This window comes from Pteronotus mesoamericanus, unplaced genomic scaffold (assembly GCF_021234165.1).
Source record: "Pteronotus mesoamericanus isolate MK-2021 breed Mesoamerican mustached bat unplaced genomic scaffold, CSHL_Meso_final scaffold_128, whole genome shotgun sequence".
Classification (NCBI taxonomy): Eukaryota; Metazoa; Chordata; class Mammalia; order Chiroptera; family Mormoopidae; genus Pteronotus; species Pteronotus mesoamericanus.
In genome coordinates, this window is record NW_026555305.1 from 3,195,123 (window position 1) to 3,222,511 (window position 27,389).

The window sequence follows — 27,389 nt, forward strand, 5'->3', positions numbered from 1 at the left end:
TTAAATAACTAAACAAATGGGGAATTAGAATAAAAAATATTATGCCTCATAGCCTCAGCTGGAAGCAAAAATAAATAAATAAACAAAAGCCTATGGACCCTGGAATAGATGTATGCATTGTGGTTATTCATCCAGTAAACCACAGAGCAATGAGGATCGGGCCGTCTATGCCTCCATGCATTACTGTGGATAAATCTTACAAACAGTTGATCCAGTGAAAGAAATCAGGCACACACACAGAGATGAAAGCAGACATTCACCTCTCCTTAAAGAACCAAAAGAGGCTGTTAGAAGTCAGGGTGGTCATTGCCCTCGGGGAGAAGTTACTGAAAGGAAGGCCCCAGGGAGCTCAGGTGGGTCTGGAGTCAGGTGGTGGGGTTCTCAGTGTGTGAAAAGCCACCCAGCTGCCCACCTGATATGTATACCTTTTGTCTCTGTTGCTTCAATAGAAGACACACGCTGAGACCTGTTGTTGTCAAACTGCAAAACAAAGACAAAAATCCTAAGAGCATTGCAAGAAAAAAGACACCTTTTTAAACGAGCACCCATAAGATTTGCATTTTATTCCCAGCAGGGATACTCTATTTAAAGTGCTCAAAGAAAGTAGATGTCGACCTAGAATGCGACAACTGGAGAAAACTTCGCAGAAAATTTTGTAAGCTATGTACATGTCTAATCACTATATGGTACACTTAAAACTAGGAACATATTGAATGTCAACTATAATTGAAAAAATAAAAGTGAACTTTAAAAAATTGGCACCGGATGATTTCACTCATATGTGGGCTATGAAACTGAAAGCTACAAATTAACACCAAAGGAAAACAAATGAAAAAAACTCGTCGCCACAAACGACAATATGGCGGTTACCAGAGGAAAGGGGTAGGGGATTGTGAAGCGTAGAGGCGATCAAACAGATGGGAATACAGCAATACAGAGATGATATATTATAGAAATGTGCACGTGCAACCTATGTACTTTTATTAACCAATGTCAGCCTAATAAATTCGATGACAAAAAACATGGGCACATACTCATTCTATATTTGAAGAGATTGCAAAAGTCAGTTTGACAACTACACTTTGTGATCAAGTTTAAGGTGATATGAGTTAGAGGTAGAAGTACCTGCACATAGAGAGGTAGGTGGTAACACTATATTTAGAAAAAGCAAGGGAAACTTGAGCACAGGTGTTTTGGGTGTTGTCTAGAGGAAGCACCCAGAGAAGTACCAGGTGGGGCGGGGTGGGGTACACCACAGACACAGATTCTATTTTCATCGGTGTTCTGTTTTTCCTGTCAGATGTTAATTTCACAGGGGTGTTCTTTGTGTTTTGTTTCTTCGCTTGTGTAATTTTCTCTAATTTAGCCTTTAGCTATTGACCAGCAACGTGAGGGTAAATGTGGAACAACCGGCTTTCAGAAAAAAAATACCTGATTTGTGGCCTCTGCCAATTTCTGTAGTGTGAACACTGACGCCAAGGCTGATTTTTGAGCTACCAAAATGGTATCACTGAAGGTGGAATAGGAAAGAGGTGCCCACATGCAGGTGTCAGGGGCCATCTGAGCTGCCAGGCCCCCGGCACACCGCTGAGTGGAGCCTTAGGGACACAGAAAATTGTATTAATCCAAAGGCCTGGGGCTATAGGGCTGCCTTGCGGAAAAAGAAAGTCTAGAGAGGGAGAGGAGGAAGAGGGAGCAGCAAGGGGGAGGAAAGGAGAGGGAAAGGGAGAGAAAATGAGAGAGTGGGGAGGGATACAGGGATGGAGAAGGCGGGGAGGGAGACGAAGAGGATAGATAAAGACATAGATGTTCAGATAGAAAGTGTTGACAGATAGAGAATAGATGGAGGGATGGATGAATGGATGGATAGACAGACACAGAAAGAAAAACATATAGACAGGTAGAAATGGGTGATACATAGATGATTCTTAAATGATACATAGATATTTTTAGACATAAATGTAAGACAGATAACTGATAGATGAACGACCATGACGATGAAGTTTAATAGAGCGATGTAGATAAATGACTTATAGACACAGACAGATGAGAGAGATACTAATACGTGACAGAACACTAGATAGATGATAAGAGAAGAGAAAGGTGGGGGGGTAGGAGAGAATTTTTTTAAAGATTTTATTTATTTATTTCTAGAGAAAGGTGAAGGGAGGGAGAAAGAGAGGGAGAGAAACAACAATGTGTGGTTGCCTCCCACACACCCCCAACTAGGAACTGGGCCCGCAAGCCAGGCGTGCGCCCTCATTGGGAATTGAACCAGCGACACTTTTGTTCACAGGACGGTGCTCAATCAGCTGAGCCACACTAGCCAGGGCAGGAGAGAGAGAATCTTATTTGGCCAAGGACAAATAGGATTTTACATAAAACCTTTAAGAAATAGTATCATATGTTGCTATTAAATGGAATTCAAGGTACACCCAGTACCTCACTGGCCTCCACAGAGGGAAATCACTGGCTTTACAGGTGGCAGTGAGCCAGAATTCTAGTTGGAACAATCATTTGAATTCTGTGCTGTACATGTTTTTATTTCACAAGAATAACATACTGACATATCTTGCTGGTAAGGGGATACTCTATGCCATGCTAAGACCTTGCAGGGAAGGAAGGAAGAAAGGAAAGGCACAAAAACGTAAGCTTTGACGTGAGCCCGGCACTTGGCAAGAGCAGGCTGTGCCCGCTGGCGGGGCGAGGCTGCGGGCAGAGCTGTGCTCCCGTGGGGTGCTCAGGGGGCGGCGGCGCTGCCTCGTTCAGCCCTGGTCTCCTACAGAGAACTTTGGGGAGCTGGGCGCCTTTCTCAGCCCCAGCCTGGGGACGATCAGAGACCTACACACAGCGGGGAAAAAACCCCTCGTTGTCTGTGGTTGCTGTTCGCGCTGCGGTGTGGGGCCCAGGCCACCACATCCTGTGCACTTGCTGGTTTGGTGTGGCTCCTGCTTGGGGCGCAGCAGAAGCCTTTTCGCACCCCACTTTCATCGCCTGGGTGTCTCAGTGAGTCCAGAGAAGGCAGAGAGTGGAGGGCGGTGGCGGAAGATCCTGTCCTGGAGACACGGCCTCCCGCAGCCCAGGGCTGCAGGTGGGAGCCCGCGGGAGGCTGAGCTCATCCCCTGCCCAAGGCCGGGCCAGGCTGCCAAGGTCCCCAGGAGCCTGGGCTGCAGGCGAAGGTGGATCAGCGGTCACACCTTCTTCCTTCCAGGTTCCATCAAGGCCTGAGGATCTGGACACAGTGGGTGAGTGACCTGAGACCCTAGGTTGCCGTCCGCGCTGGACACCAGGGCTCTCCGGGCAGGAGGGGTGAAGCGCAGGGAGGGGCGCATTTGGGAGACGTGGGGAGGGCTCTGCTCAGAGTCCCCTGGAGACACCGAGAAGCAGAGACCGCTGGGCATTCAGGACCAGGCTCTGCCCTGGAGGCCCCACGACACACACTCCCGTGTGGCTGAGCCGGCTGGGGACACTCAGAAATGGGGGTCACTGAGGTCTGAGCAGCTACTCTGTGTCTGAGGGCAAGACCCTGGGCCGCAGCTTGCGGGCGGGACCAGGATCCAGCTCGAGAACCCAGGTCTGTCCTTGGGGGTGGGGACCCCACCCCAGTCCCAGGAGGGGGACTGACCAGCAGGAGGGCACCTGCTGGAGTATTTTAGGAATAGTCCAAGGATTCTGAGGCAGACTCATCTTTTTTAAAAAATTGAGACATAATCGACATGGAACACTCTAAGTTTAAGGTGTACAATATGTTGATTTGTTGCATTTATATGTAATATAATTGCCATTGGCGCTGCGAGGTGCACAAACACCTTCCCCACCTCTGGTCCTGCCCTTTTTCCCAGCACCCAGCTGGGTGGCCCATGGGCACCCCCCCCCCCCCACAAGGAACAGCTCCCATGGTCTCTCTCTGGGGGGTTTGATCCCTTTACGGTTTTGTCTTTGCTGACAGGACACACTGCCATCCTGTTTCCAGGGCTGCTGTGGGGAAGATGGGAAGGGAAGTTGTGTTAACAGCATATATTTTATGCACTGAATGCCTGCTGGGCTTTATCATGTAGCACAACATTACATACGTGGAGGGAGATCTCAGGCTTCCCATTTTATATATGAAGACATGTTGGTGTAAAGTGGTGTAATGCTTTGCCCAAGAGAGATGGTTCATTTGTGGAACTAGAACTGAAATTTATGCCAGCTGGTTGCACAAATCCATGCTCCGCCTTGTCCTATAAATAAAGTGAGGTCCACCGTCGGGGGGTCATCTGGAGAGGGGCTCTGACTCATCCGAGTGTGGGGGGAGGGAACAGCTCTGAAAGCCAAGGCCCTTCCTGTCTCACAAGTGAGACCGTGGAAAGGACTGGGAAGAGCTCTTCCCCTTTGTACAAAGACGTTGATGTAGCAACACCAAGTCGGGCCCCTGACCCACACTTCCCGTCCACTGTGCCAGCTGCAGGCTCTGTCCTCCACCCTCCGACGCCAGGACAGAGTGAGCTGCAGGGCTGGCCATGGGTTCCCATCCCAACCCTCTCCTGGTCCTCGGTGAGTCTTGAAATGCAGGGACAGCCTCCTGGGACAGCGGGGTGGTAGTTTGGGGAAGGGTCTTCATCCCTTTGGAGTCCTGAGGCCAGCCCAGGAGACTCATGGTCCCACCAGGGGTCGGACCCCTCCCGTCTGACCATGGAAGGCTGAGTCATGGAACCGGGTACCTGGGTATGCGGACAGGTTCAGACCGAGCACTTGTTTGGGAGAGGGGGTTGGGGCTTAGTTGCAAGAAGAAGGGCTGTGCTCACAGGTGCGGCTGAGGAGGGCGCTGGACACTCTCGGGGGTGACCCCCCGAATCAGGGCCCGGACTGCAGCCCCGGAGGAAGCCGGGCTGGGGCGTTTTCTCACGGCGGCTTCTCTTCCAGTGCTCTGCCTGGCCCCGGCCATCCACCTCGGGGACGGTGAGTCCGCCTCTTTTGATTTCGTTTTCCGTCTATGTTGTGATTCCTGGCAAAGCCTTGACTTTCCGCAGAGTCAGTCCTCTGGCGGCGGACGCTCAGCCCGGCCGGGGCCCCTCCCTCTGTCTGGATGGGCCTGTTCTCCCGCTGTCTGACTCCCTGACCTGCGGGGACCCCCCTTCTTCCACTCCCACACACACCGTTGTCCCGCTGCACCCCGAATCCTTCCAGGAGGGCTCCCTGCTCGCTGGGCGGGGCTCGTTCACCCTCGTCTCAGCGCAGTGCCTCTCCCCGCTGACCCCCGGATGAGGTCCGCGGTCCCTCGTCGGCCCGAGTCTCCCACACTCACCCGGGCGGGTGTCACCGTGTGTGGCCGTGGGTGTGCACAGCCCCTTCCTCAGCCTCTGGGCTCCCGCGACCGCTCCAGACGAGAGGGCAGGTCCTTGTGTGTGTGTGTCACGTTTGTGGGGTGTGGACAGATGGAGGGGAACCAGGATGTGGCGGAAAGAATGAGCGAGGGAGCGACCGACTGAGAGGGTGGGGAGCCTCGGCCCGCGCCTGCCTCTGCGGGGACCCTGTGACGGGGGTGCCCTCTCCTCCTCCCGCCTCAGCTGAGGGTCAGACATAGGGTTTTCCGGAGCCTCAATAATAAGGGAGGGAGAATAGGCTGCAAGGAAGGTAGACATGCAGTGGGAACAGAGACGAGTGCTGCTCAGAGGACTCGCCCTGAGTGAGGAATCCCCGGGCACTGGGGTCATGTGACCAGGCCTACTCTGGACCTCCACACCCCCGCACCTCCAGGGGATCTCCCAGGCCCCTGTTGGCTCCTCACAGCCTCACCCAGCTGCCCTTCAGACCCTGCCCAGGTCATTCCCACGTCTCAGATGCCTGCTTCCCTGTCCCCACGAGAACACCCTCATCCTGACCCTCTGCCTCCTTCCCAGCATCGCTGTCCCCTAGAAAGCGGCCGTGGGCAGGGACATGTGCTTGAGGCCACAGCCTGTGCTGACCCCTCCCATGTCACCCTGAGAAAAGCCCAACATGTCACCAAGACCCGGGGTCCCGTGCCAGGGGGATCGGGCTGCAGTGAGGAGGATTCACGGTCTCCAGGAGTGGCCGTGGGGGGGGTGTTTGGGCCAGGACGGTGGGAGGTGCTCCGTGGGGTTGGGGGGATGGTCGCACAGCCCTGCAAGTTTGCTAAAAGCGGGGAAGTGAACGCTGAAAATGGGGGACTGGGAGGCGCGGTGCCTTCCTCCTGAGGGACCCTGAGACCAGCTCTGCTCCCTCCCAGGGGCCCCGCCCGCACCCTCCATCGGGGCCGAGCCGGGGCCTGTGATCCGCCGGGGACAGCCTGTGACCATCGTGTGCCGGGGCCCAGCTGGGGCTGACCTGTTCCGTCTGGTGGAAAAGGAGAATGTACCTGCTTATTGGGATCAGAAAATCTCTTCTCCACATGGCTCACAGGAGACAGAGGCCAGATTCTGCATCCCTGCGGTGAGTGCGGTCACAACCAGGAGTTATTTCTGCCAGTATCGCACAAAACATCCAGCTGGTCTGAGCACAGTGTGTTCCTGGTGCTGGAGGTGACAGGTAAGGATGTCTCCATTCCGCTCTCAGGTTTGCACCCTGTCCCAGCTATGTCCTCTCTCTGCCTTGCTGACCCCATTCCGGCGGCTCCCTGGACCCCCTGCACACATGTCCACCAGCTTTCACACCTGGCTCAGGGTTCCGTAGCCCTGGTCCAAACTGGACACCGTGATAACCTGGACACTGAGTCCCGGTCTCTCAGTGGGCACAGACAGAGCTGTCCTTGCAGGGCTGGGTGGGGAGTGGACTTCCAGAGACCAGGTGGGGACAGACACTCTTCAAAGGGACATGTGTCCTTTCACTCAGGATCGTGTTAAAACTTTCTTTCTACTTGGGCAGACTCTGTGGTCCCCCAGGCAATGTGTCCCTTGTATTGTTTTACCTTTTTGGGCAAATCACGTGGCCCAGGGGGCCATGACCAGGGCAGGATGTTGTCTTGAGGGGTTTGGGGGATGAGGTGTCCTTCCCCTGTCTGTTCATCCCCGAGATGTCCTTGATTCAGGGTCAGTCAAGGACATGCGAGCCCCGTCCACATCCTCCCAGGACCACAGAGGAACAGCTCTGTGCTGAGTCATGAGATCAAGGTCATGGAGGTGGGAGGTGAGGGGAGTGATCAGGAGGATGGAGAAGGGGGCTCTCCTGCCTCCTGCCCCCATCTCTCAGGAATGGGGGGTGTCATCTGGGACTGAGAGGGGGACAAAGGGACTCACGGTGGGAGGGGCCAGGCCAGGCGGGCAGCCCCAGGCAGCCCCCCCCCCAGCAGCAGCCCTTCCCCTGCCCTGCTCGCGGGAGCCCCCGGAGTCGACGGCTCCACCACCGTCACTCGCACGAACCCCCCCTCCGATGGTGAGTAGTGACCGCAGCCTGGAGGGGTCTGGGGGGCTCTGTGCTGGGGATCGGTCCCTGGGGCTGAGCCTTCTGCCCTGTGCTAGAGAGTCAGAGCAAGACAAATACCGTATGATCTCACCTATAGGTGGAATCTAATGAACAAAGGAATTTAACAACATAGAAACAGAAGCGTATGACACAGAACAGACCGACAGCTGTTAGAAGAGAGGGGCTTGGAGGCTGGGTGCCAAAGGTGAAAGGATTCCTGAAAAAGTATAGATGTCTATAATCCAATCTATATGCATACATGGACAGACACACATATATACATATATACTTGACACGTACACACAAGTAACTGCGAGGAGACAGCCAGAGGGGAAGCGGGAATGTGGGAGGTGGACGAAGGCAAAGTGGGATGGACGGGAACAGAGAGAGACTTCCCTTTGGGCGACAGGCGCACAATGCAGTGGGCGGGCGATGTTTTATTGACGTGGACCCTTGAAACTTGTATGGTGTTATTAACCCAATTCACCCCAATAAATTCAATATTTAGAAAAGCCACAGCAAGGCCCTGTCACTCACAAGGGCGGCACCAAGGCTCACGACGGGGACAACTTCACGGGCAGGATGGACGAACCGGTGCCCGGCTCCGTGAAAGCATGTCCTGCCCACAAGGGCCACTGAGGCGGGTGCGTGTGTGACCTCTGAGAGCCCCGCTTTTCTAAACCTGCAGAAACAAAGCTCAGGGTTCTTGCCCAAAGACACAAGCTCATGGAGAGGCAGAAGCCGCCCAGGGAGGCCGGAACCAGGCTCCGGGGTTTGTTCACAGCTCTGCACCGCCCCCTTGTGGGCAAGCTCCTGCTACCGTGCAAGACAGAGGGACAGGGGGCCAGGGGGACAGAGGGACTGAGCTCAGTTTCCAAACTGCGACCCCAGGAGAGAAGGGACCTCATGGCGATTGTATCTGAACAACGATGAAGTCACCTAGAGGCAGAGAGGCCGCTCTGGGAGAAGGCTGAGCACAGCGCCGTGCGGGGACGCAGAGGGCATTACCCAGGGCAGGGCGCGGCAGTCCGTCCCGGGCACAGGAACTGCGGGACAGGCTCTTACTAGTGTGGAGCAAATATTTCCTTGTCTCCTGGGCTGCAGCAGACGCCCCCCTGCGGCGGGCTTGCTGCCCACGGGGGATGAGTGGAAAGGGTCCCTGGCCTCCCAGTTCTCACGGGGAGGATTGATTAGAATGAACAAGAGCATGCAAGCAAGTCTGTATGTGCAAATACAGGTCAGTAATTTACAGTGTGAAGCTTCAGATCTATAAGTTTTGTGAGTGCCTACATTTAGATTATACATTAAATGTATACGTGGTTAATATAATAAATACGTTAATATCATCACTAATGAATATAGATATTATACAGTATTTCACGTGTTACTAAAATTAATATAAGTAGATTTCAACATAAATATATACCATGCATGATACAACAACATGTGTAATTGGAATAATGGATATATACAACATGCATATAGGTACTTTTCAATTATATTTTAAAAATATTTATATGACGTGACTTACACATATAGAAGAGAAATCACACAATTTTTAATATATTTATTCTAATTATATTCTAATCATGAAATGTAGTATACATCTATAACTACCCTATGCAGATTACATGTATTGCACATACACTGCACATGCATATCGTTCTAAATGGAGGTAAATGTCAGACGGGGAGCACGAGCAGCGACGTGTGGAAGAGCCGGCGGGGTCCTGGACCGTGGACGTCCCAGGTGCTGGGGGGAAGGACCCTCTGGGAGGTGACGCTTCCTGCTTTAAGGGACAGCGAGGACTCAGCCTCCGACAGGGGCAGGGGCGCGGTTCCAGAAGAGGCAACAAGGGACGCGATTCCTGTGTAGGGACAAAGCCCTGGACCTTGGCCGGACCTCCAGGAACCGCAGAGGTGGTGCGCATGCGCAAAGGAGGACCAGAGTGACGAACCTGGTGGCCTTACGGCGCATGCGCGAAGCCCAGCCGTTGGCAGGGGCTGCATCCACTGGCCCGCTCACTGCAGGGCTTCAGGCAACACGAGGAGGACATCGAGGACAAGGGGCTTGGCCTCATTCCTCCCAGAAAGGCCGGCCCAACCCATCAGCGCTGTTGTGAGAAACAGGAAACTAGAGATGGGGCGTCCTGCCTTCGCGGCGGGGACCCAGAAGGAGGTCAGCACTCCCATTCCTGCCGGTGTCATCGGGAGGCAGGCAGCGCCGTGCAGGCAGCCTCTTGCGGGAAGGGACGCGGGATACCTGCGCCATCCAGTGAGCACGTCGTTAGCCAGTGTGGCCACCGAGCCCCTGACATGCGGCTAGTGCAGCTGAGGGTCTGCCTCTTACATTTATTAACTTCAATACCAAGGGATAAGGTAATCACTGGTTACCAATTGGGACAGGACTTATGTAGGGTATTTCCAACCTCACAGGAAGTTCCACGGGCAGAGCAGGTCTGGAGGGAGCAGGTGAGGGTCCCAGAGTGAAGGAGGCCATTCTGGGTGGGGGGCGGGGAGGTTCAGAGCCTCCTCTGCCCAGCTCCAGCCTGTGACGCACGTCCTCCTGATTCCTCACTCCTAGGAGACACACGGACAAATTCCCAGGACAGTAACAAGAGCAGTGAGTGATGGGGACAGAGGACCATGGACTGGGGGCTGCCTCTTAGGGGAGAGGACAAGAATGGGCTTCGGTCTTGGTCATACGCCAGCTCTGTCATCCTCCTGTGTGCGGAGGACAAGAGCGCTCAGGACCCCGGTTTTGGAAAGTGGGGATAATGATCCCCATGTGGCAGGCTATGATGCACGTGACAGATTGTTATATGTGGGTGTGACCATGACAAGCACCCGGCATGTACATGGCATGCAGTAGGTGCTCAGTAAATGCACGCTGCTGATCCTTTGCCTCTCTCTTCCCTGCTCCCCTAGGCTTGTCGACAGAGCATATTTACATTCTTGTCGGGATCTCTGTAGCCTTTGCCCTTTGCCTCCTCTTCCTGGTCCTCCTTCTAGTACATCAGCAGCGTCAGAAAAAACGCGGTAGGTCTCAGGGTCAGGGAGGGGTTCTGCGGGGTGGCATGTGGGTGCTGGGAAGACAGCCTCCCCCCTAATTCACGCCGCTGACTGTCCGCAGGACCCCCCGGGAGCAAGGGCAAGGAGCCCGCGCCCCAGGAGAGGTGAGGCCCGACCCCGCGACCCCACCCACTCACCCAATGACGATGCCCCCGTCCCAGTTCTCTGCCTCCAGGTGCCCCACCTGCTCACCTGTTCCTTCTCCTCAGGCGCAGCCCGACTGCTGACGTCATAGAGAGCACAGCAGGTAAAGGGAGAAGGAGAGGGGACCTGTGGGGGAGAAGGAATATGGGCGTTCAGTGCCATTCTGGAAGCACTGAGGTGGGAGGGTATGTGGGAACATGAGAGATTGTTCTAGATCACATGGAGCATGAAATCTGCACCTGGGAGCTTTCAGGCACATTTGCCTTCCAAGGTCCGCCCCAAAGAACGGACCGCTCTTGTCTCCCTTCCAGATGTGGCGGCAGCGGATACAGTTCCTGAGAAGAACAGAGACACGCACAGCCCAGTGAGTCCTTGCACTAGCCACCAGGGTCCGGGTAACAGAGCACCCCCACTTCAGCCGCTTCACGAGATGAGCCCGGCGTCCCCGGTCAGGACTTGCGAGCAGGTTGGATCCGCTGGGTGGTGCTGGCTCACGGGCTCTCCCGAGGCTGCTGCCTGGTTGAGCAGGGCTGCATCCGTCTGAAGGCGTGACCGGGCCGCACGGTCCCCTGGCAGGGAGCCCCCGCCCTGCAGGGCCGCGGGCGGGAGGCCTCAGCTCCTCTGCAGGCACGCGGGCTGCTCCATGCATGGCAGCCGGCCTCCCCAGGGCTGGGTCCCAGAGTGGCCGGGCAGAAGCCAGAATGGCTTTGGGGGCCCCTCCTTGGAGGTGTCAGGCCCTCTCTTCTGCCATATTCTATTGTCACGCATCCAGCCGTGATCGAGTGTGGAAGGCGACTACACAATGGAGATGCGGGGGGTGGGATCACAGGGGCCGCGGGGGAGCGGGCTGCCCAGTCTTCCCTCCGTGCAGCCCCCCTCCTCAGCCTCGGCCACACTGACAGCCTGGGTCTGTCCCTCAGAGCCCTGCTGCAGGAGACCCCCAGGAGGTGACGTATGCCCAGCTGGACCAGTGGGCCCTCACACGGAGAGCCGCTCAAGACGCATCCCCACCGACCATGGAGCCCACAGGCGACTCCAGCATGTATGCAGCCCTCCCCAGACGCTGACTTCAGGACCGCCCGGCCTTTGTTCCCAGAGACACGGGAAGTGACTCTTGGAAAGGCCAGTAACAGCCACTTGTAGGATTTCCCTATGAAAATATCCCTGTCTTGAAAGTCATCTTGGCAATTGTTCTGGAGGCAAGACCTGGAGTCCAAGACCCCTACTCACCATGTAGGAGGTTAGCTAACCGGGTAACCCCTCCTCCCATCAACCAGTTCTGAGGAGCTCCCTTGGAACACTTGTGTCCACAGAGCTATCTACTGGCAGCTGACTGTTTCCAGAGGCCCAGCAAGTGTTGTCTAGCAGTTTCTAGAGACCCAGCTCTTTCCAGCAGTTTCCAGGGACCCAGCTAATGTTGTCCAGCAGTTTCCAGGGACCCAGCTACTGTTGCCCAGCAGTTGCCAGGGACCCAGATGAGGTGGTCAAACCAGCTGTCCCATCAGGTTAAAATGAGCCTTCACCCTGAGAACTGCTAGGGGGCGCAAGGGTCTGTTCGCATTAACTTTGCATTATTTTTTAATAGCAAAAAGGAGAAACCTGCATGCCTGTTACAAGCCTCGCATTAAAAAAATGTTATCCTATATTAAAGGAATATATTTAAAATTTCAACCGCAACTCAGCCAGCTCCTTTAAAAATGCACTTGCTGTTTTGGTTCTATGAAATACTAGCATGTTGAATCCTGGTTGAAATCCTCCAGAGCACCTTCCGTCTTTTCTCTGTTTCGTTTTGTTTTGCTTTGTGTTTTAAAAGCTAGGCACTGAAATACTCACGAACTTGCCCAAGGTCAGCTAGCTCTGGCCTCAGGACAGGCTAACCTCCTTCAGGAGGTTTCTGTCGTGGCCCAGAGAGGGTGGGTGTCCAGCCTTCCTACTCGCTGTCACATTGCACTGATCTTTAATGCGCTCTTTCTCTCCAGGGTTAATTTCTCCAGGGATTTGCTCTCCAATTCTCTATTTCTACCTTTGTTTCCCTGGGGTGAACTTCTCTCTCCGTCTCTCCGACCTCTTTTCATCTGTTAGTGTGTTAGTCTGGGTTCCCCAGGTAAAAAGACCCCACAGGTTACCTGGAGACATAGGTGTCTAAGGGGGAGGTTCAGCGCAGGAATAGGCGCACAGGTTGTTGAAGCTGCGAGTCCCACCCGCTGCGGTCTGCACACAGAGGCCCAGGAGAGCTGGTGCTTTAACTCCGTGCAAGTCCAAAGGCCTGAGACCCGCAGGGCGGCTGGTGTGAGTCCGGGGTGCCAAGGGCAGGCAACCAGGAGCTCCCCCGCCCGAGGGGAGGAGGCATGGACGCCCAGGTGAAGAGGGGACCCGAGTGTGTGCTCTGTGCGCCACCACCAGGTCCCTGGCACGGCCACGACCAGTGCCCCCTCTCAGACGTTTGCTTCGTCGGTCCCGTCCCCTCCTGCTCCCTCTCACCGGCTTTGCAGCTGGAGTGAACCATGTTAACACAGGCGACTGCTTGGTGGGCAGGACGGGACACTGCACAGCCGCTCTGCTTGTCCTCGCGCAGGGGCGGGTCTCAGCACAGGGCGTGTTTCCCGGGGAACCCGGGCCAGCTGTCTGACCTAGAAAGAGAGATGCTCTCTGAGGGAGTGGCTCTGACCACAGACCGGGGTTCCCGGAAGCACGTCGGGGACACCGTCTCCTGTGGCCACACCCCTCTCAATCCACGGGGTCACGTCCTGGGTTCGTTCCCAGGGCAGAGCCCAGAGTCTGAACCTTCTGTTTCTCAGAGGTGCTGGGCCACTGGGGCTCGGGAACATGGAGAACTGGGCAGGTGGGGCTGAGGCCGAGGATCGTCACGCCCACGGGCCTTGGAGCCCGGAGGGGAGGCCCAGGCGGAGAGCCTGGCGCTCCTCTCCTTGAACAGCAGTGACCACAGGACCGGGTCTCCCCTGGGCGTGAGCTCGAGGTCTGGGGAGAGCCGCAGGGCTGTGTCCCTGGAGAGGCCGAGCTCCGCATTGTCCAGGAGGACATGACAGCTGGCATTGCAGACACCGCCTCAATCTCCATCAGACCTCACCTGGCTGACCCGGGACAATGAGGGAGTCCCTACGGATGGCCCCAGCTCTGCCTGGGAGGCTGCCTGGAGCTGCGTCCCAGCAGCCAGTCCCTGGGCTGTGACCCTGAGAAGGCCCAGGCCTTTCCCTCTCGGTCCTGATTCTCCCACGTTCCTCCCCGTGGGGCCGGCTCTTCCCCTGTGACGTCATGATCACATGACTCCATGTTGTGAGGGACAGAGGTTGGGAGCCCACTTGGTCTACACACAATACCTGTGACCTGTGCCATAAAGGGACCCAAAGATGCCCTCAGCCTCCAGTTGGCAATCTAGCCCTCAGATCCACCTGGTTCTTTGCAAACTCAACCTTCCAAGAAGCCCCGTCCACCAACATGTGGACAATATAACTGATTAACTGATTCATTAGCGCATTTGCTTCTGTGGGCTTCGGGGCTTTCCGTTTATTAATAACAGGGCCACCTGGGTGGCAGGTATTTGCAAAGCACAGAGCACAGCTCATGGTCACAGGACACAGCGGGGCACCGTGCCCGAGGAGGGTGCCACCTGCCCTGGAGAGCATGACGGAGGGCAGACTGAGTGTCCCTCCAGGGTGCCACGCTCCTCTCTGTGCACCCCCAGGAATAACATGAAGGTCTCAAGAGGTTTTATGGTTCGCCTTTTGCATGTGGGAAACCAAAGTGTTTGCATAAATGGGTTGTTGGGGACTATCGGTCTGTGAGGACGAGAAACCAAGCCAATAAGCTTCTCTCACTACTGTCTAGGTATTTACCTATGTATCTAAGTACCTATGTATTTAAATACAATTTATGTATTTAAATGAACCAAGTTAATTAATTAGTTAATTGCTTAATTAACTAAGTTAATTAGTTAATTACTAATTAACTGTTTGGTAAAATCAGTTAAATGTACTAATGTAACTAAATCAGTAAATTTAGTTACATTTACTTAACTAAATAGTTAAGTAATATTTAGTTAATAGTAACTAAATACTATTAAGTATTTAGACACATAAATACTATGTGTCTAAGTATTTATGTATCTCTGTTACTATCTATGTATCTAAGTATCTATGTGTCTGTCTATGTAACCATTGATCTATGTACGTATCTATGGAATTCTCAAACTCTGTATTTATCTATGTAACCGTGTATCTATATAAGTATCTATATATCCAAGGATCTATGTATGTCTATATATATCTACATAGATATATATCTACCTACCTATCATTTATTTATCCATCAACCTGTCATCTAATGATCTACCAATCTTCATGTCATCTACTTCTATGTCTATCCATCTATCACCTATATCTATATGGTAATCTATCATCTATGTATATATTATCTACCTGTCTATCTGCCAACACCCATGGGATAGCAGTGCTGATTTCTAGACTCCTGAGACCCAACAGATGCAACACTGGACCCCTGGTCCTCACCTGCTCACCCCTGCCTCCTCCTCAGTGCCCTCCTGTTTTCTCAGTGAAGGCTGCTGGTCAAGGACCAGATAACACAGCCACCCAGGATTCCCCGTATGGCCCGCCCATGTTCCTTACATGGACCCATATCGTGGCCAGACGCTGTGCCCCCATCTGGGCTCCATCAGCTCTCCCCTCCGCAATTGCTACATGGGCCCCCTTCGCCCTGTTCTGTCCTGCAGGTGAATTTAGACAAACCAACTGATGACTTTACTCTCCAGCTGAACCTCCGACCGGCTGCATTGAAGGCCCATCACATCCCTTGCCAATGCCCTTCCTCTGGCCGCGTCCGCCTGTCCCCACATCCTGCCCTGCTCTGTCTGGCTCCCTTTAGGTCAGACACTTTGGGTTTCTTTCAGCTTCCTTTTCAATTTTCTCTAATCAAAAAAGATGTATCAAAAATATTCACAAAAGTACAACAATTGAAAAAGAAAACAAAAGACAATGACCTTGGCGGTGTTTCCCAGCGGGACTCAGTCCCACGGAACAGCTGCCAAGGGTCTGGGATTCTACCTGGGAGTCACCCCTTTTAGATGGTGCCTCAGCAAAGTCACCTGTCATTGGAAGAAGGCCTCGTTCTGCCGATAAGAAGAGCAGAAGGTGCTCTTTCATTTCGAACAAGCCCCACCGTGGCCGCTGTGGCCGGGGACAGGGAGGCGGGGACACAGAGAGAGGGCCCCGAGACCCACAGGAGGTGCTGTGCTGTGAGGACGAAGTGCTCCCACGTGTGAGCCACTCCCAGGGACCTGCCTGTCACGGAGCCGCGATCTGCCGCGGATGAGGGCCCCGCGTGTGCGGAGGGCCTCTGCCAAGTGCCCACCCGTCTGGGGGGCTGGCGGGGCGGGGAGGTGACGGGTCAGGCAGGAGGCGGCATGGGGAGCTGAGGGCAGGGAGGCCCCCGGCGGCGGCGTTGTTAGAGAGATGGGGGCGGGTGCGCTGGTGGCAGCTCGCGGTCTGCCCAAGGAAGGGGAGGCGGGGGCGGTTGCTACCAGGGGGTGCTAGGACTCTACAGCTTATTCCCAGGGCCGGGGCGGGAAAGGAGCAAGGAGAATGTCCCTTTTCTCCGTACACAGTGACTCTCAGGAAGCACCGCATGGAAACCACACACCTGCTCTCAACAAGGCGTGTCCTTTCCGCCTTACAAAGGCTCACCATGTTCTGCATCTCGGCATCCTTTTGAAGATCGCACACAGTCCAGCAGCTGGCCCTTCCCTCCCCAGTTCACAGAAGAGGGCCTCCCACGGCTCTTGTCTTCACACTCGGGGCAGGAGGTTCTAGGAGAGAAGGTGGGCCCATGGGGCTCCTCCGCTGGCGCTCGGCCCATGAGCAGGAAGGCGAGGCCACAGGGCCGGCATCTTTCCCTCCTGCCACACCGACGGCAGCGCAGACGTCTCCGGCGGCGGCGGGTCACCGGGTGGAGTGTGATTACAAAGCCCCCTCCGTGATTATGTGCATAGAAAGGCAGCGCTGGCCACGAGGCAAGGGAAGAGCCGACAGACAGCTCCGCAGCAACGGAAGGACCTGGCACCTGCGGTGGAGGTTGAAGCTCACCTCACAACAGCCTCAACTCTAAATGCTGCTTTATTCTATGAAGAATTGCCGTGGAACTCAGCCTCAGGACTCCTCACAGAGACGACAGACGCTGGGAAGAGGAAGGTTGCAGCTCGGGGCGGACCTCAAACGCGAGGGGAGAAAAGGGGACTCCCCCTTCCAGAAACCTGTCCCACGACTGCCGCGTAACGGTGGGCTCTCAGATCATTTTCAATAAGAAAAAGTCCTTTAATAAAAAATAATTCAGGGGTTGGAAGGATGAGCTACACGTTCAATGATCTCACTTTGGTTTTCATTCTCAGTAGATACAGAAACGATAGGCTTGCGATGGATGAGGTTGCCCATGGGGCAGAATGTGTTGTTGGGAAGGATTCCCTAACTGTCTAGGTAGTTCCTCATCACCTTGTTCATCGGTTCCATCCATGGGGGAAAATGTGCAGAACAAACCAACGAAAAGCCATACAGGGACAGAGGAGAGATTCCCAAAGTAGAAGTCCTAGCCCTACTTGCTGACCTAAAAGCATAGATGGTCTTTAACCTCAGGGGTCCCTGAGGCAGCAGGAAGCTAAGCCTGAAGCTTCTAAGGAGAGAAATCCCTAGAGAGTGCTCTGGGATCCGACGGATGGGCCCCACAGTGACATCATTTCGGCTGACTTAGGAGGAAACGAACCTCCGAACCTCCGAACCTCCGAACCTCCGCGGCTCCCCCGGCTGTGCGGGGAGTCTCGTTTCCAGCAGGGAGGGCTCTGGGAAGAGTACGACAGGACACCTGCTCCTCTCCTCGAGCAAGACCTCAGCGTTCCACTCCAAGCACGTGTTAATGGCATCGGTCTAAAAGCACCAAGGAAGACGCGGCCTCTGGCAGTTACCTGTGCTCCTCTTGCTATGATGAAAGTCCAAGCTGGCATGGATGGGGTGTAACGTTAAAGCTCCTGTGCACAACATAGAAAGCAAAAGTGCCCTGTTATCTAGAGAGAAAAGACATCAACAGCAACTTCTCAAACTGCCTCCCAGTGGCATCGATAACGGTGCTTCCTCATAAGTACAACGAGATAGTCGGAGGAGACGGGGGTGACGGGCCACCTGGGTCTGTTTCCTCGCAGTGTCTTCGCTCTCCAAGTGCAGTCAGAGCTGAGAGTGGTTCAGCCTCGGGTGCCAAGGCCGTGTCTGTCCGGACACCAAAAGATGGCCAGGTCTCCATGAAGACACACCACACCTGAATAAGGGAGGAGGGAATGCTGCTGCATGACGCCAACCGTACATGACCCTGAACTCAACAAAGTACAAAAAGCAGCCAGACAGTTTATATGCACATAAACTCGTGTCCTGCCTTTGTCACGCACCACGGGCTCCTCACATCAGAAGATGAAATAGAACCTTCACACACACCCTCTGTGCACATCTCTCTCTCCCTCTACGTGCTTGTCCTTACCCAAGGCCGCCTGTTGCTATGGGCTACGTTTCTGCCCAAGAGTCCAGGTTGACTCTGTTTCCTGCTTTGGTCATCCTCTGGGTCCTCGCTTCATTTCTCGGTGTGTCCGCGTGCCCTGCGGCCTCTGACCTTTGGATACGCTCTCTGTGACGCCCGCCCGAGTGGTCTACCTGCTCATGCATGACTGGCCCTTGGAGCGATGCGGGCGGCAGGCTCTGCACCGGACCCTCTGTGTTGGAGGGGGGCTTCCGTGGAGCCCGCACAAGCGGTGACGCTCTCTGAGGGGCTGCAGCCAGTGAGACCCCGCTTAGGGCTTTTCCTTGGGGAGGGGACCGCCAGGGTCACACGGATGCCAAGGATGAGACCCCCGACCACAGCCGTCGCCATGCCCACCCCCACGCCAGCCCGAGACATGGGCCAGACCTCTCTGTCCACAACACAGAGCCGAGTGTGTCCCAGCCGGGTGACATTGTCAGGAGGATTTTGGTTTTTTTCAAGATTTTATTAATTTATTGTTAGAGAGCAGAAGCCCTGCTGTGGTTTGCTCAGCCCCGGGGCGGGGCGCCCCACCTCCTGCTCTAGGTGCAGCACCCGCCCCTGTTGGTTCCTCAAACACACTCTTCGCTCGCTGTGCTCAGGACTCTCCGCAGGGGTTCTTCCCCTTTGCGCAAGGACGTTCAGGTGGCAACCCGGACTGCCTCTGGCCGGCACTTCCTGTCCACCGCGCCTGCTGCAGGCTCCGTCCGACCTGTCCAGCTCCAGGACCGTGTGCGCTGCAGGGCTGGCCATGGCGCCTCCCCCCGCCCGTTTCCTGGGCCTCGGTGAGCCTTGGCCTGGGGGGACAGCCTCCAGGAGAGAGTGGGCTGAAGCTTGGGGAGGTGTCTGCGTCCCTGCTGAGACCTGACACCAGCCTCGGAGACTCACGGTCCCTTGCAGGGGTCTGGCCCTCAGCTCCGGCCCTGACCCAAGTCTGAGGAAGGAAGGTTGAGCCCTAGAAGCGGGCACCAGGGTATGGGGACCAGTTCCGACTGAGTACCTTTTGGGAGAGGGGGTTGGGGCTTAGTTGCAAGAAGAAGGGCTGTGCTCACAGGTGCGGCTGAGGAGGGCGCTGGACCCTCGTGGGGGTGACCCCCCCGAATCAGGGCCCGGACTGCAGCCCCGGAGGAAGCCGGGCTGGGGCGTTTACTCACGGCGGCTTCTCTTCCAGTGCTCTGCCTGGCCCCGGCCGTCCACCTCGGGGACGGTGAGTCTGCCTCTTTTGATTTAGTTTTCCGTCTACGTTGTGTTTCCTGGCAAAGCGTTGACTTTCTGCAGAGTCAGTCCTCTGACGGCGGACGATCAGCCCGGCCGGGGCCCCTCCCTCTGTCTGGATGGGCCTGTTCTCCCGCTGTCTGACTCCCTGACCTGCGGGGACCCCCCTTCTTCCACTCCCACACACACCGTTGTTCCGCTGCACCCCAAATCCTTCCAGGAGGGCTCCCTGCTCGCTGGGCGGGGCTCGTTCACCCTCGGCTGTGCGTCTCCGCCCAGTGCCTCTCCCCGCTGACCCCCGGATGAGGTCCGCGGTCCCTCGTCGGCCCGAGTCTCCCACACTCACCCGGGCGGGTGTCACCGTGTGTGGCCGTGGGTGTGCACAGCCCCTTCCTCAGCCTCTGGGCTCCCGCGACCGCTCCAGACAAGGGGCAGGTCCTTGTGTGTGTGTTTCGCGTTTGTGGGGTGTGGACAGATGGAGGGGAACCAGGATGTGGCGGAAAGAATGAGCGAGGGAGCGACCGACTGAGAGGGTGGGGAGCCTCGGCCCGCGCCTGCCTCTGCGGGGACCCTGTGACGGGGGTGCCCTCTCCTCCTCCCGCCTCGGCTGAGGGTCAGACATAGGGTTTTCCGGAGCCTCAATAATAAGGGAGGGAGAATAGGCTGCAAGGAAGGTAGACATGCAGTGGGAACAGAGACGAGTGCTGCTCAGAGGACTTGCCCTGAGTGAGGAGGAATCCCCGGGCATTGGGGTCATGTGACCAGGCCTACTCTGGACCTCCACACCCCCGCACCTCCAGGGGATCTCCCAGGCCCCTGTTGGCTCCTCACAGCCTCACCCAGCTGCCCTTCAGACCCTGCCCAGGTCATTCCCACGTCTCAGATGCCTGCTTCCCTGTCCCCACGAGAACACCCTCATCCTGACCCTCTGCCTCCTTCCCAGCATCGCTGTCCCCTAGAAAGTGGCCGTGGGCAGGGACATGTGCTTGAGGCCACAGCCTGTGCTGACCCCTCCCATGTCACCCTGAGAAAAGCCCAACATGTCACCAAGACCCGGGGTCCCGTGCCAGGGGGACCGGGCTGCAGTGAGGAGGATTCACGGTCTCCAGGAGTGGCCGTGGGGGTGGTGTTTGGGCCAGGACGGTGGGAGGTGCTCCGTGGGGTTGGGGGGATGGTCGCACAGCCCTGCAAGTTTGCTAAAAGCGGGGAAGTGAACGCTGAAAATGGGGGACTGGGAGGCGCGGTGCCTTCCTCCTGAGGGACCCTGAGACCAGCTCTGCTTCCTCCCAGGGGCCCCGCCCGCACCCTCCATCGGGGCCGAGCCGGGGCCTGTGATCCGCCGGGGACAGCCTGTGACCATCGTGTGCCGGGGCCCAGCTGGGGCTGACCTGTTCCGTCTGGTGGAAAAGGAGAATCTGTCTGCTTATTGGGATCAGGAAATCTCTTCTCCACATGGCTCACAGGGGACAGAGGCCAGATTCCGCATCCCTGCAGTGAATGAAGACACGGCTGGGACTTATCACTGCCTGTATCACAAAGTGACCAATTCATCGCAGTGGTCTGCGCACAGTGACCCCCTGGAACTGCAGGTGACCGATGAGGACGTCTCCACTCCACCTTCAGGTTTGCTCCTGGCCCCTGCCCCCTGTCCTGACCTGTGTCCTGTGTCCCAGGCTCCCTGCCCTCCTGCTGACCCCCAACCCTGAGGCTCCCCTGACCCTTTGCCCTCGTGCCCTTTGACCTTCACACCCAGCTCAGGGCCCTGGAGCCCTGGACCCACCCTGACACCATGATGTCCTTGACGCTGAGTCCAGCATTGTTGGGGACAAGGAGCTGTCCCTGCAGGGCTGGGTGGGGAGTTGACTTCCAGAGGTCAGGCGGGGACGCCCCCTTCAAGGAGACATGTGTCTCTGCCCTCAGGATGGTGTTTTCCTGCCCTTTTTACTGGGCGAGACTCGGTGGGGCCCCCGTCATGTGTCCCTTATGTGCGATTGATCCTTTTGGAAAGTCCCGTGGCCCAGGGGGCCGTGACCAGGGCGGGATGTTGCTTTGAGGGATTTGGGGGATGAGGTGTCCTTCTCCTGAGTGTTCAGCCCTCAGATGTCCTAGACTCAGGGTCCACTGGGGACACTCGGTCCCCCCTCCATGTCCTCCCGGGGCCACGGAGGAGCAGCTCGGTGCTGACCCGTGAGGTCGAGGTCAAGGTCATGGAGGTGGGAAGTGAGAAGAGAGACCACTTCCCCTCAGCAGGATAGAGTGGGGGGGCTCTCCTGCCTCCTGCCCCCATCTCTCAGGAATGGGGGGTGTCATCTGGGACTGAGAGGGGGACAAAGGGACTCACGGTGGGAGGGGCCAGGCCAGGCGGGCAGCCCCAGGCAGACCCCCCCAGCAGCAGCCCTTCCCCTGCCCTGCTCGCGGGAGCCCCCGGAGTCGACGGCTCCACCACCGTCACTCGCACGAACCCCCCCTCCGATGGTGAGTAGTGACCGCAGCCTGGAGGGGTCTCGGGGGCTCTGTGCTGGGGATCGGTCCCTGGGGCGGAGCCTTCTGCCCTGTGCTAGAGAGTCAGAGCAAGACAAATACCGTATGATCTCACCTATAGGTGGAATCTAATGAACAAAGGAATTTAACAACATAGAAACAGAAGCGTATGACACAGAACAGACCGACAGCTGTTAGAAGAGAGGGGCTTGGAGGCTGGGTGCCAAAGGTGAAAGGATTCCTGAAAAAGTAGAGATGTCTATAATCCAATCTATATGCATACATGTACAGACACACATATATACATATATACTTGACACGTACACACAAGTAACTGCGAGGAGACAGCCAGAGGGGAAGGGGGAATGTGGGAGGTGGACGAAGGCAAAGTGGGATGGACGGGAACAGAGAGAGACTTTCCTTTGGGCGACAGGCGCACAATGCAGTGGGCGGGCGATGTTTTATTGACGTGGACCCTTGAAACTTGTATGGTGTTATTAACCAAATTCACCCCAATAAATTCAATATTTAGAAAAGCCACAGCAAGGCCCTGTCACTCACAAGGGCGGCACCAAGGCTCACGACGGGGACAACTTCACGGGCAGGATGGACGAACCGGTGCCCGGCTCCGTGAAAGCATGTCCTGCCCACAAGGGCCACTGAGGCGGGTGCGTGTGTGACCTCTGAGAGCCCCGCTTTTCTAAACCTGCAGAAACAAAGCTCAGGGTTCTTGCCCAAAGACACAAGCTCAAGGAGAGGCAGAAGCCGCCCAGGGAGGCCGGAACCAGGCTCCGGGGTTTGTTCACAGCTCTGCACCGCCCCCTTGTGGGCAAGGTCCTGCTACCGTGCAAGACAGAGGGACAGGGGGCCAGAGGGACAGAGGGACTGAGCTCAGTTTCCAAACTGCGACCCCAGGAGAGAAGGGACCTCTTGGCGATTGTATCTGAACAACGATGAAGTCACCTAGAGGCAGAGAGGCCGCTCTGGGAGAAGGCTGAGCACAGCGCCGTGCGGGGACGCAGAGGGCATTACCCAGGGCAGGGCGCGGCAGTCCGTCCCGGGCACAGGAACTGCGGGACAGGCTCTTACTAGTGTGGAGCAAATATTTCCTTGTCTCCTGGGCTGCAGCAGACGCCCCCCTGCGGCGGGCTTGCTGCCCACGGGGGATGAGTGGAAAGGGTCATTGGCCTCCCAGTTCTCACGGGGAGGATTAATCAGAATGAGTAACAAGATGTAACCATGTCTATACGTGCAAATATAAATCAGTAATTTACAGTGTAAAGCTTCAGATCTATAAGTTTTGTGAGTGCCTACATTTAGATTATACATTAAATGTATACGTGGTTAATATAATAAATACGTTAATATCATCACTAATGAATATAGATATTATACAGTATTTCACGTGTTACTAAAATTAATATAAGTAGATTTCAACATAAATATATACCATGCATGATACAACAACATGTGTAATTGGAATAATGGATATATACAACATGCATATAAGTACTTTTAAATTATATTTTAAAAATATTTATATGACGTGACTTACACATATAGAAGAGAAATCACACAATTTTTAATATATTTATTCTAATTATATTCTAATCATGAAATGTAGTATACATCTATAACTACCCTATGCAGATTACATGTATTGCACATACACTGCACATGCATATCGTTCTAAATGGAGGTAAATGTCAGACGGGGAGCACGAGCAGCGACGTGTGGAAGAGCCGGCGGGGTCCTGGACCGTGGACGTCCCAGGTGCTGGGGGAAGGACCCTCTGGGAGGTGACGCTTCCTGCTTTAAGGGACAGCGAGGACTCAGCCTCCGACAGGGGCAGGGGCGCGGTTCCAGAAGAGGCAACAAGGGACGCGATTCCTGTGTAGGGACAAAGCCCTGGACCTTGGCCGGACCTCCAGGAACCGCAGAGGTGGTGCGCATGCGCAAAGGAGGACCATGGTGACCAACCTGGTGGCCTTACGGCGCATGCGCGAAGCCCAGCCGTTGGCAGGTGCTGCATCCACTGGCCCGCTCACTGCAGGGCTTCAGGCAACAAGACGAGGAGTTCGAGGACAAGGGGCTTGGCCTCATTCCTCCCAGAAAGGCCGGCCCAACCCATCAGCGCTGTTGTGAGAAACAGGAAACTAGAGATGGGGCGTCCTGCCTTCGCGGCGGGGACCCAGAAGGAGGTCAGCACTCCCATTCCTGCCGGTGTCATCGGGGAGGCAGGCAGCGCCGTGCAGGCAGCCTCTTGCGGGAAGGGACGCGGGATACCTGCGCCATCCAGTGAGCACGTCGTTAGCCAGTGTGGCCACCGAGCCCCTGACATGCGGCTAGTGCAGCTGAGGGTCTGCCTCTTACATTTATTAACTTCAATACCAAGGGATAAGGTAATCACTGGTTACCAATTGGGACAGGACTTAGGTAGGGTATTTCCAACCTCACAGGACGTTCCACGGGCAGAGCAGGTCTGGAGGGAGCAGGTGAGGGTCCCAGAGTGAAGGAGGCCATTCTGGGTGGGGGGCGGGGAGGTTCAGAGCCTCCTCTGCCCAGCTCCAGCCTGTGACGCACGTCCTCCTGATTCCTCACTCCTAGGAGACACACGGACAAATTCCCAGGACAGTAACAAGAGCAGTGAGTGATGGGGACAGAGGACCATGGACTGGGGGCTGCCTCTTGGGGGAGGGGACAAGAATGGGCTTCGGTCTTGGTCATATGCCAGCTCTGTCATCCTCCTGTGTGCGGAGGACAAGAGCGCTCAGGACCCCGGTTTTGGAAAGTGGGGATAATGATCCCCATGTGGCAGGCTATGATGCACGTGACAGATTGTTATATGTGGGTGTGACCATGACAAGCACCCGGCATGTACATGGCATGCAGTAGGTGCTCAGTAAATGCACGCTGCTGATACTTTGCCTCTCTCTTCCCTGCTCCCCTAGGCTTGTCGACAGAGCATATTTACATTCTTGTCGGGATCTCTGTAGCCTTTGCCCTTTGCCTCCTCTTCCTGGTCCTCCTTCTAGTACATCAGCAGCGTCAGAAAAAACGCGGTAGGTCTCAGGGTCAGGGAGGGGTTCTGCGGGGTGGCATGTGGGTGCTGGGAAGACAGCCTCCCCCCTAATTCACGCCGCTGACTGTCCGCAGGACCCCCCGGGAGCAAGGGCAAGGAGCCCGCGCCCCAGGAGAGGTGAGGCCCGACCCCGCGACCCCACCCACTCACCCAATGACGATGCCCCCGTCCCAGTTCTCTGCCTCCAGGTGCCCCACCTGCTCACCTGTTCCTTCTCCTCAGGCGCAGCCCGACTGCTGACGTCATAGAGAGCACAGCAGGTAAAGGGAGAAGGAGAGGGGGCCTGTGGGGAGAAGGAATATGGGCGTTCAGTGCCATTCTGGAAGCACTGAGGTGGGAGGGTATGTGGGAACATGAGAGATTGTTCTAGATCACATGGAGCATGAAATCTGCACCTGGGAGCTTTCAGGCACATTTGCCTTCCAAGGTCCGCCCCAAAGAACGGACCGCTCTTGTCTCCCTTCCAGATGTGGCGGCAGCGGATACAGTTCCTGAGAAGAACAGAGACACGCACAGCCCAGTGAGTCCTTGCACTAGCCACCAGGGTCCGGGTAACAGAGCACCCCCACTTCAGCCGCTTCACGAGATGAGCCCGGCGTCCCCGGTCAGGACTTGCGAGCAGGTTGGATCCGCTGGGTGGTGCTGGCTCACGGGCTCTCCCGAGGCTGCTGCCTGGTTGAGCAGGGCTGCATCCGTCTGAAGGCGTGACCGGGCCGCACGGTCCCCTTGCAGGGAGCCCCCGCCCTGCAGGGCCGCGGGCGGGAGGCCTCAGCTCCTCTGCAGGCACGCGGGCTGCTCCATGCATGGCAGCCGGCCTCCCCAGGGCTGGGTCCCAGAGTGGCCGGGCAGAAGCCACAATGGCTTTGGGGGCCCCTCCTTGGAGGTGTCAGGCCCTCTCTTCTGCCATATTCTATTGTCACGCAGACCAGCCGTGATCGAGTGTGGAAGGCGACTACACAATGGAGATGCGGGGGGTGGGATCACAGGGGCCGCGGGGGAGCGGGCTGCCCAGTCTTCCCTCCGTGCAGCCCCCCTCCTCAGCCTCGGCCACAGTGACAGCCTGGGTCTGTCCCTCAGAGCCCTGCTGCAGGAGACCCCCAGGAGGTGACGTATGCCCAGCTGGACCAGTGGGCCCTCACACGGAGAGCCGCTCAAGACGCATCCCCACCGACCATGGAGCCCACAGGCGACTCCAGCATGTATGCAGCCCTCCCCAGACGCTGACTTCAGGACCGCCCGGCCTTTGTTCCCAGAGACACGGGAAGTGACTCTTGGAAAGGCCAGTAACAGCCACTTGTAGGATTTCCCTATGAAAATATCCCTGTCTTGAAAGTCATCTTGGCAATTGTTCTGGAGGCAAGACCTGGAGTCCAAGACCCCTACTCACCATGTAGGAGGTTAGCTAACCGGGTAACCCCTCCTCCCATCAACCAGTTCGGAGGAGCTCCCTTGGAACACTTGTGTCCACAGAGCTATCTACTGGCAGCTGACTGTTTCCAGAGGCCCAGCAAGTGTTGTCTAGCAGTTTCTAGAGACCCAGCTCTTTCCAGCAGTTTCCAGGGACCCAGCTAATGTTGTCCAGCAGTTTCCAGGGACCCAGCTACTGTTGCCCAGCAGTTGCCAGGGACCCAGATGAGGTGGTCAAACCAGCTGTCCCATCAGGTTAAAATGAGCCTTCACCCTGAGAACTGCTAGGGGGCGCAAGGGTCTGTTCGCATTAACTTTGCATTATTTTTTAATAGCAAAAAGGAGAAACCTGCATGCCTGTTACAAGCCTCGCATTAAAAAAATGTTATCCTATATTAAAGGAATATATTTAAAATTTCAACCGCAACTCAGCCAGCTCCTTTAAAAATGCACTTGCTGTTTTGGTTCTATGAAATACTAGCATGTTGAATCCTGGTTGAAATCCTCCAGAGCACCTTCCGTCTTTTCTCTGTTTCGTTTTGTTTTGCTTTGTGTTTTAAAAGCTAGGCACTGAAATACTCACGAACTTGCCCAAGGTCAGCTAGCTCTGGCCTCAGGACAGGCTAACCTCCTTCAGGAGGTTTCTGTCGTGGCCCAGAGAGGGTGGGTGTCCAGCCTTCCTACTCGCTGTCACATTGCACTGATCTTTAATGCGCTCTTTCTCTCCAGGGTTAATTTCTCCAGGGATTTGCTCTCCAATTCTCTATTTCTACCTTTGTTTCCCTGGGGTGAACTTCTCTCTCCGTCTCTCCGACCTCTTTTCATCTGTTAGTGTGTTAGTCTGGGTTCCCCAGGTAAAAAGACCCCACAGGTTACCTGGAGACATAGGTGTCTAAGGGGAGGTTCAGCGCAGGAATAGGCGCACAGGTTGTTGAAGCTGCGAGTCCCACCCGCTGCGGTCTGCACACAGAGGCCCAGGAGAGCTGGTGCTTTAACTCCGTGCA

At 55.7% G+C, this 27,389-nt stretch overlaps 1 protein-coding gene across 1 annotated transcript; it reads left to right on the forward strand.

Moving 5' to 3' along the window:
• The first annotated feature begins 4,449 nt into the window (after positions 1 to 4,449).
• On the forward strand, positions 4,450 to 26,806 carry LOC129082625 (leukocyte-associated immunoglobulin-like receptor 1). Its single transcript, XM_054588360.1, has 9 exons — positions 4,450 to 4,536; positions 19,372 to 19,407; positions 20,706 to 21,038; positions 24,462 to 24,542; positions 24,848 to 24,958; positions 25,053 to 25,095; positions 25,201 to 25,238; positions 25,446 to 25,498; positions 26,056 to 26,806. The coding sequence occupies exons 1-9, from the start codon at positions 4,503 to 4,505 to the stop codon at positions 26,200 to 26,202; spliced, it is 876 nt and encodes a 291-aa protein (XP_054444335.1). The 5' UTR covers positions 4,450 to 4,502; the 3' UTR covers positions 26,203 to 26,806.
• Positions 26,807 to 27,389: the final 583 nt, after the last annotated feature.

Bases quoted from the DNA above. Each gene is read 5' to 3' on its own strand.
- LOC129082625 (XM_054588360.1), top strand. From the start codon at position 4,503: ATGGGTTCCCATCCCAACCCTCTCCTGGTCCTCG. The intron at 19,408-20,705 runs GTGAGTCTGCCT...GCTTCCTCCCAG, and splicing joins GGCCGTCCACCTCGGGGACG to GGGCCCCGCCCGCACCCTCC. The intron at 25,239-25,445 runs GTAAAGGGAGAA...TCTCCCTTCCAG, and splicing joins CGTCATAGAGAGCACAGCAG to ATGTGGCGGCAGCGGATACA.